At 52.6% G+C, this 9,042-nt stretch overlaps 1 protein-coding gene across 3 annotated transcripts; it reads right to left on the bottom strand.

The window, feature by feature from the left end:
- Window positions 1–2,157: 2,157 nt before the first annotated feature.
- Window positions 2,158–7,418, bottom strand: LOC149913809 (zinc finger CCCH domain-containing protein 11A-like). 3 transcript variants are annotated; one of them, XM_090128816.1, is made up of 8 exons: window positions 6,188–7,418; window positions 5,639–5,754; window positions 4,874–4,997; window positions 4,334–4,396; window positions 3,996–4,082; window positions 3,368–3,706; window positions 2,985–3,061; window positions 2,158–2,863 (listed from the first exon to the last, which is right to left on the bottom strand). In XM_090128816.1, exons 2-8 carry the CDS (start codon window positions 5,690–5,692, stop codon window positions 2,807–2,809), a joined length of 801 nt encoding a protein of 266 aa, XP_089984942.1. In that variant the 5' UTR covers window positions 5,693–5,754; window positions 6,188–7,418; the 3' UTR covers window positions 2,158–2,806. The 3 variants fall into 3 exon arrangements, with proteins under 3 accessions (XP_089984942.1, XP_089984941.1, XP_089984940.1); XM_090128815.1 differs by having other exon boundaries at window positions 5,639–5,833; XM_090128814.1 differs by having other exon boundaries at window positions 5,639–5,846.
- Between the last annotated feature and the right edge of the window lie 1,624 nt (window positions 7,419–9,042).

The following is a 9,042-nucleotide window of genomic DNA, read 5'->3' on the forward strand; positions in this document are numbered from 1 at the left end:
CCATCAACACCCCCAGGTCCACTTCCTCTACGCATCTTCCAGCCGCTCCGCCCCCAGCCTGTAGCGTCGCCTGGGGTTGTTGCAGCCAAAGCACAGGACCTGGCCTTTGGCCTTGTTGGAACTCATCCCATTGGCTTCAGCCCAGCTCTCCAGCCTGTCCAGATCCCTCTGTGGGGCCTCGCTACCCCCAGGCAGATCCACACTTCCAGCCAGCCTGGTGTCATCCGCAAACTTACCGAGGGTGCACTCAGTGCCCTCAGCTCATCAAGAAAGATCTTGAGGAGGACAGGCCCCAGCACCGACCCCTGGGGAACAGCACTGTGACCCACAGATACCACTTTTCTCACAGATACGTGACATTTTCATCCGGGAACACTATTTTAGTCCCCTACACATGATCTCTTCCACCAAAAAACAAGGACATTTTCTCCCAGATAGACCACTTTTCTCCTAACTATGTGACCGATTATCCGGGAAATACCCATTTTTTCCTAAAAATATGGCGTTTACTCCCAGAAATACCAGCTTTCTCACATACATGTGATCTCTTCCCCCCAAAACAAGACATTTTCTCCCAGAAATACCACTACGCTTAGAAATACCTCACGTTTCATCCCAAGAATACTACTTGACGCTCCTCAGGATCACACTTACTCCCAGAAAAATGGCAGTTTCTTCCAGATAGACCAGTTTTCTCCCAAATACATGACATTTTCTCCAAGATAGACCACTTTTCTCCCAAAGACGGGACATATTCCCCCAGAAATACCAGCTTCGTCTTAAAAATACGGCCTTTTTTCCCAAAATACCAGCTTTCTCACAAACACCTGTCATTTTCCAACCAAGGATGCTACTATCTCCCAGAAACAGCAGTTTTCTGAGAAATACCTGACATTTTCTCTCAAAAGTACTACTTGACACTCCTCAAGAGGACATTTTCTCCCATATTTACCGTATTTTCTCCCCAAAGGACCAGTCGTCACACCAAAAATACCACAGTTGCTCTCGAATAGAAGACATTCTCTCCCACCATTTCCGAGTTCTCTCCCTCAAGTATGTCATTTTCTCCCAGAAATACCACATTTCAGTGGTAAATTTCACCTTCTCTTCCAAAAAGAGGATATTTTCTCCCAGAAATACCCCTTCTCTTAGAACTACCACACGTTTTCTCCCAAAAATACTGGATGACAAAACCAAATGGGACACTTGCAACCAAGAAGAGGACTGGCACAACTGCAGAGCGGTGCCATCCTCATTGTAGAGGTGACGAGGAGTGTACAGGGAGGGGAGCTGGGGACAGTCGGGGGACATGTGGGGTCTGCTGTGGGTGTGACATGGGGTCGGTGGTGTCACCATTGTTGGTTCTTCCCTTCACTGGATGCCACTGGGAGTCGTTGAGTGTCACTGTCTTCAGGTGACACCGTGACACAGGGTGACCTCGATGTGGAACAGCCGTGACGCAGTGTCCCCATCCCTGGCTGTCACTGTTGTTACCGTCATCTGGTATCACCATCACTTGTGTGCCACCATCTATCGGGTGACACCATTCCCTGTACTCTGACCACCGCATGGGGCCAGGCACAGGCAGCTCTGCGTTGTCACCATGCTGTCACTGAGCCTCTCACTGTTCTTTGTCACACCTCCAGGCCCACCTAGAGCTGGACCTGGTGACACTGGAGTCCTCTGGCGCTGTCACCATCGTCTGACATGAGGATGTGGACACGCACGGTGGTGAACTCTGTGCCACCACCAGAGGGGACTGTGTGACACCAGCGTGGCACAGCCGTGACGCGGTGTCATCGTCATCGGGTGTCGCGTTCGGCAGCCAGCATCGGGTGTCACCGTCATGCAGAGGGGACAAAAGGACCCCCTGGGGACGTTGAGCCGAAGCTGGGGACACTGTAACCAGCTGGAGGACTTCCTGGAGAAGTGGGGACACAGCATCGTGCTGTCACACCACCAAAGTTGGGGACACCTTCATGGCACCCTGGTGGTGTCACGTACTGGAGATGGGGACACCCCCACAGTGTCACCCCCACGGACCACTTTGTTCCCATTGGTCGGCGGTTGACACCCCTCACTTTTGCAATTAAGGTTTATTTTTCGATAATGGGGGTTAGGGGATGTCCCCCCTCATGTCCCCATGTAAACTAAGCATGCACGCTGCAGTTTTCAGCCTAGGCTTTTAAGAGCAAAGCCAGAAAATTCCACACCGCTCAGTACAAAGCTGTGCGATGATGAGAGTGACTCAAGCTCTGCCCAAAGGATGAAAAGTAGCATCAAAACGGCTGAAGAGAGGGGGGACAATGAGGCAAGGTAGCACTGCAGAGAAGTCAGGAGAACACCTCTGCCTTCCGGGATCAGGCAGCCGCCGGAGCCTCTCTTCCCCCAACAGAGACGCCTGCAGGGTGAGGGGCACACGCTCACTTCTGCTCAGTGCTGCCCCGAGAAACTCAGACAGCTCGAGACAGCTGTTCTCTAACTCAGCGCGCCTGTGCTCAGGCCGTGCTACTCGCAGCTCTGTGCACGTGCTTTGCAGGCAGTGCGTTTATGGGCAGGGCCAAGGACTGGTGCATCCATTGCTTCTATAACCTGCAGCATCCCCTGATGGAGATGTGGGAGTTCTGACCCAGCGCCGCGAGTGGAATAACGAGGAGGTGGTGCAGCAGCTCACTGAGTGCCACTGGACAAATCAGGCCGTGCGCTCTTTGTGAATACAAAGCTCCAATTGTTTATTGATGGACTGCAACCAGAGTGCCAAGTTGGGCTGCTGCCACGAAGCCGCTGCCTTCTGATGCTCCTCCACTCAGTCCTTCAGCTGCAGCTTCTCCATCATCTCCACAAGGCTGTTCATTGTGGAGGACTGGAAAGAAAGAAAGCGAGCGTCAAAGTAGGACACCGCTTCCCCCAGCATTCTACAATCCCCTTCACGTCTGACAGACAGAGAACAACAAGAGCCGTGTCTGTGCTCACCGAGGACTCACCTCTGCACGTGCAGCGGCAGCTCTCAGAGCAGCCTTCTTCATTTCTGCTCTCCTCTCTTTTTGTCGTTGTCGTCTTGCTATAGAGAAAGAGGAGAGAAATTCAGTTTGTCAACAGCAAAACCGCGGAAACATGGGTACATGAAAACAGGCTAGGAAGCCTCTCAGGGAAGGGTATTTCCAGTGGGACAAGCAGAAGGCAGTCATGGATTTCATGGGAAAAGAGAGGGTTACACTTTCTGGCACTTCCTTGCCATTGGACTCGGCAGCCTTCTACTCTTTTCCCCCCTCCGCAGAGAGAAGGAGAAAGCAAAGCAAATCCTAAGCAAACTCCATGCACCTGATAAGGGAAGCACCTCACCAGGGCAGCTGCAGCACCTTCCTACCTCTTCGCTTTGAGGTCCGGAACCGCTCAGTCGGCGCTGGGGCAGGCCCAGGGTGTGTTGCTGGAGCTGGCACACCGCCTCTGCTCTGATGTGGGCTCTGAGCCTTCTCCCCATCGCGCTCCACCTTCACTTGTTTCTTGGCAGGCCACAGCTCTGCTTTTTGCTCCTCTTCCTCCACTCCCTTGCGCTTTCTTGCAGCCATGGTCTTGGAGAGGGAGTGGTTGTCAACTGCAGGGGAAGGTCTTTCCCCTCTGCTGGGACCTGCTGTTCCAGGAAGCCCTCCTGGAGCCTGGAGAGGAGCTTTCGCGTACATCTTGCCGTTTGGCTCAGCACCTCTCCCTGTTCAAATCAAGCAAGGGGAAGCAGCAAGATTAAAAGAGAGTCACACACTGCCTTCGGTCTGCAAAATGGGCCACAATGCTAGGAACTCTCGAGTGTTCACAGCAATGGACCTTGGGATCTTGGCTGAACTGTGGGCCATTTCCAATTGGGACAGGAAAGGCAACTGTAATCCCCAGGGATTAAGATCTCAAGCAACACGCAACGACAGCAGTCCCAGGAAAGGACAGACAGAAAGCCTAACTAGAAAGACAGTGCACCAAACCCAGATGCTGCTGTGTGTCTGTACCTCTCTTGGGGGCTGTGCCACACTCCATGCTCCTCCCCTGGCTTCCTGCAAGGCTGCGCTTCACTGCAAGCCTGCTTGCATCAGCTTCTGTCAGAAAGGAAACAAGAAAGACATGAAGAGCATCTCTTTGGAGGAGCATTTTAGCACAGCCAACCACAAACTTCTGCTCCTCAAGCGTAGTTTCTTCAATTGGCCTTTCTGCTGCTACAACGCTGTGCCATTTCTGCAGTCAGCACAGATCTGCAGTGCCCCTTCTTTTCTCCTCCATCCCACACAGCCCTTCATGCAGCCCTATTTAGAGGCAGGTACCCACACCACAGCTCACAAGAGCTTCTTACCTGGGGAGGCTTTCCGTTTCCCCCCAAGCCCAGCACCATTCCATGGACGCGCAGGCTCCGTCCCTACAACAACAGATTGTGTGTTGATTTCACAGACACCAGGAGCAGCACTGTCCTGTTAGCCCACGTCCACCACAAAAACCAAAAGACACTCTTCTACAGCCAGAACAGAAACTGATCTTTAAACTGCAGTGCGCTTGCACAAAGCACTACTGCTCTCATTCCCGCTCAGGTGGCAGCAGAGGAACCCCAGTCTGCCTGACAGCTCTGCATGCTGCAGAGCAAAGCTGCGTCAGCACACAAAACGCTATCAGCTGCAAAAGTCGAGGCACGGATTTTTTGTCCCTACAGGGAATGCACTCAGCTCTGAGCACCACCACTTACACACACACTTCTGTCTCACTGCTGCCATCTGTTGCTGTCGGCCTCTCTAATGCTTCCACCATGGTTACCGGACATCCCTGCAGTGCTGCACCGCTCAGAAGTAATACTTAAAATGCATTCTTCCATACTTCATGACAGAGGACTGCAGAGACTCACTTTTGCGTGGTGCTAAGGATGGTCCGTCCCCATCGCGTCCCTCTGTGCGCTGCAAGGCGCTGTTGGATCTCTGGCAGCCTGCTGGGTGCTGCTCCCTAGCACAGGGAACCGCGCCGCGCTGCTTCTGAGGAGAGAAATAAAGGAAGGGCCATGGAAAGAGCCACCCAACGTTTGCAAAGAGATGCAGCGTTCCAGATGGTGCCAGAGGTGGGTATCAGAGTGCTGAGACGTTAGTTATCACTAACGGAAACATTTGGGAGCGCATTCACAACATCTGCACGCGCTGCAATTTCTGGGCATATCCAGCTTTCTCATCGTTCAGGTGGAGAAGACGGGCGCTCTCAGACATCACTTCGGGGGGTTAAACCAACACACCTGCAAACACCAGCATTATTCCGAGGGAAACAGTGACTTCAGGTGCCACAGTTCAACCCATGCAAAATTACCGTACACAGCCTTAGCTCTTCACCACTATTTCTTCCCCACCCTTTACTACTGCAGGCAGCTAGAACTAACTTCTCAGCAGAAACCCAGGGCAGCTGGCAAACCATAACCAGGTGCAGCTGGCAGGAGGGCAGTGCCCGCTCTCTGCTCCCACCCTGCCCCAGCAGGTTAAGGAGCCTGGCAATGCTGTCCTGTTGCTGCAAGTGCACAACCCAGCCGCTTACTGAGCTAACAAAGGACCAGCAGGGCTCCCCCTGCTCCACCCCTTCCCCTCCAAAACCAGAGAAAGGAGAAACCCAAGCGAAAGAAACCCAGCCATACCTTTCCACGCGCAAAGCAGCGATGGCAACTGCGTCCGTCTCCCTGCTGAGACATGCTGGGGAACGTCTCAGGGGAAGCTCAAGTTCCCGGGGTCCTCTCCACAGGGACTGCCCGCACTGTTGGAAAGAGCTGGCTTCACTCTCTCTTCAAGTGCCTCGATCCCCAAAATCTCCTTTTGGAAAGGAAAAAGGAACCCTAAGGAAAGAACCTGCAAGTGAAAAACAGTGAGGAAGAAGCATTTTCCCAGCATTCTTCTGCTGTGCAGTTTAGACTCTCGGGCAGGGCAATGTCTCGAAACCAGCTGGTTACAAGGACTGTCCCCAAAATACACCCAGCTCCTGTACAGCTGCCATGATTTCTGACAGCAAGCGTTCTCCATCTCCTCAATAGTTACGCGCCTTGAAGCACATGGCTGGTGTTGCTGTCCTGAAGAAAACTCCCTCTGTCTCACTGCCAGCCGGGACGAGGGCTGATGCAGCGTGCCCACCCCAGCCCAGCTTTCCTGCTGAGACACCTCCCGGCAACCACCCAGCACCAAACCCAGCTCACCTGCTCGGCCTGCTCAGCCTGAGCTGTGCCCAGCTCACGCACACGCTGCAGCGGTGCTTCCGACGGGCTCTCGCAGGGTGATCTCTCAAGGAAAGCTCACAGCTCAGTCTCTGCGTGCAGCACACTCACCAGAGCACCAGCTCTGCTCACCGGCTGTGCCACAAACTCTCCCACCTCGGCGATGACTGTGACCTCAGCGAGTGCCCGCATCACTTCTGTGCTTCCATCATAAGCAAAGGGCGTGCTCACCTCCCAGATCCAAATTTTAGGAAACCAACACCACGGTCTCCCAACGGGTTTATTTAAGTAAAAGAACAGAGAAATTAAGATGACCCTCATGCAGCCAGTTCTTGCTCAGGTGCTGCACAATCGGACCAAGGAGATGTTACCCCCAGGCTGCCTCCAGCTTGGAGGATTTGAGCTCCCAAGCAACCAGCAAGCATTTGGACGTGCCCTCCCCCTGCTTTTTACAAGGACAGACGAGTCCTTCTTGGGATGCCAGCTATTCTGCAAAGGCGGAATAGCTCTGTTCTTGGGCCGCAGCTCCTTGGCCACGCGCTTCTCAAATACTGGGGCTGCATTACCTCCTGGGCATCCACACGTGCTCCGACTCTCCCGCAGGGTTTCTGGCTTCCTGCTGGGGAGCTTCTCATCTTCTGCAATATCATTCCTGCCTCCTCTGGTACCATCCTGGGAGATGCTGCAGAGCTCATGAGCCTGAACTACCTTCCTCCCATCAGCAGCTGCTCTTGCTTTAAAGAAGTGCCAGCACCTACGAATCAGCTTGGAGAAAGTAATTCTGGGGACCCAGAGACACTGCAAGTTTCAATGCAGCTCCCACAAGAACGCTGCTGTTAAATCCATAGAATCATAGAATGGATCAGGTTGGAAAAGACCCGAAAGATCATCGAGTCCAACCACAACCTGACCATACTCCCCTAACTCTAACAACCCACCACTCAATCATGTCCCTGAGCACCACATCCAGAGCTCTTTAAACACGTTCAGGGACAGCCAGGACACATCCCCAATTAGCCAGGACTGCTGAAGGATGATGGAGAGCGGCTTGGCAGCCACGTCTGCCAACCCCCTCAGCACCCCAAGGTTCAATCCATCCGGCCCCATGGCTTTCAAAGCAGGTTTTGTTTCTTTAATTATTGTCTCCCATTCTATCTTTTCTTTTAGAAAGGAATCTAAAAGATGAAAAGTAAGAAAGTACTAAACAAAATGAATCAAAAGAAATGAAAAAAGGAAAGAAAGGGGAAGAGATGAAAAGAGACGGAAAGAAAAGGGGAGAGGGAAAGAAAAGGGGAGAGGGAAAGAAAAGGGGAGAGGGAAAGAAAAGGGGAGAGGGAAAGAAAAGGGGAGAGGGAAAGAAAAGGGGAGAGGGAAAGAAAAGGGGAGAGGGAAAGAAAAGGGGAGAGGGAAAGAAAAGGGGAGAGGGAAAGAAAAGGGGAGAGGGAAAGAAAAGGGGAGAGGGAAAGAAAAGGGGAGAGGGAAAGAAAAGGGGAGAGGGAAAGAAAAGGGGAGAGGGAAAGAAAAGGGGAGAGGGAAAGAAAAGGGGAGAGGGAAAGAAAAGGGGAGAGGGAAAGAAAAGGGGAGAGGGAAAGAAAAGGGGAGAGGGAAAGAAAAGGGGAGAGGGAAAGAAAAGGGGAGAGGGAAAGAAAAGGGGAGAGGGAAAGAAAAGGGGAGAGGGAAAGAAAAGGGGAGAGGGAAAGAAAAGGGGAGAGGGAAAGAAAAGATGGAAAACAGAAAACAAAATGAAAAAAGGAAAAAAAGGAAAGGAAGGGAAGAAAAGAAGAAAAAGGAAAGGAGAAAAAACCATCCTTCCATCACCATTGCTACCACAAGCACTAAACCATATCCTGTAACTCCTAATCCAGATGCCTCTTGAACACTGCCAGGGACGGCGACTCCACCACCTCCCTGGGCAGCCATTCCAGTGCCTGGCTGCTCTCTGAGAGAACAAGTTCTTCCTTATGTCTAACCTAAACCTCCTCTGGTACAACTTATGGCCATTTCCTCGGGTCCTGTTTGTTGCCTGGGAGACGAGGCCAAACCCCTCCTCATCACAGCCTCCATTCAGGAAGTTGTAGATTGCAATGAGGTCTCCTCTGAGCCTCCTCTTCTCCAGACTGAACAACCCCAACTCCTTCAGCCGCTCCTCGTAAGGCCTGTGCTCCGGACCCCATACCAGCTTTGTTGCCCTTCTCTGGACACGTTCCAGGGCCTCAATGTCTTTTTTTGTAGTGAGCGGCCCAAAACTGAACACAGTGCTCAATGCGTGGCCTCACCAGGGCTGAGTACAGGGGGATGATTCCCTCCCTGCTCCTGCTGGCCACGCTATTTCTAATGCAAGATGCTGTTGGCCCTCTTGGCCACCTGGGCACACCTCTGTCCCTGGAAAGGTGATGGAACAGCTTGTGCTGGATGCCATCTCCAGACAACTGGAAGAAAAGGAGGTTATCAGGAGTAATCAGCAAGGGTTCACCAGGGGGAGGGCATGCTTGACCAACCTGGTAGCCTTCTACGATGTTGTCACTGGCTGGGTGGATGTAGTGCATGTAGTCTACCTTGCTTTCAGCAAGGCGTTTGATACCGTCTCCCACAACATCCTTATGACAAAGCTGAGGAAGTGTGGACAGATGAGTGGACAGTGAGGTGGGTTGAGAACTGGCTGACTGGCAGAGCGCAGAGGGTCGTCGTTGGCGGTGCAGAGTCCGGTTGGAGACCTGTAACCAGCGGTGTTCCTCAGGGGTCGGTGCTGGGTCCGGTCTTGTTCAACATCTTCATCAATGTCCTCAATGAGGGAATAGTGCTCACCCTCAGCAAGGGTGATCTGTGAGGCCCCGTGT

Source organism: Phasianus colchicus, chromosome 34, assembly GCF_987193195.1.
Source record: "Phasianus colchicus chromosome 34, bPhaCol1.hap1.1, whole genome shotgun sequence".
Lineage (NCBI taxonomy): Eukaryota > Metazoa > Chordata > Aves > Galliformes > Phasianidae > Phasianus > Phasianus colchicus.

Coding starts and splice junctions, on each gene's coding strand:
- LOC149913809 (XM_090128816.1), bottom strand. CDS start 5,692: ATGTCTCAGCAGGGAGACGGACGCAGTTGCCATCGCTGCTTTGCGCGT. Junction 4,083..4,333: donor GAAACGGAAAGCCTCCCCAG/GTAAGAAGCTCT, acceptor CCTTTCTGACAG/AAGCTGATGCAAGCAGGCTT. Junction 3,707..3,995: donor TGGCACAGCCCCCAAGAGAG/GTACAGACACAC, acceptor TGATTTGAACAG/GGAGAGGTGCTGAGCCAAAC.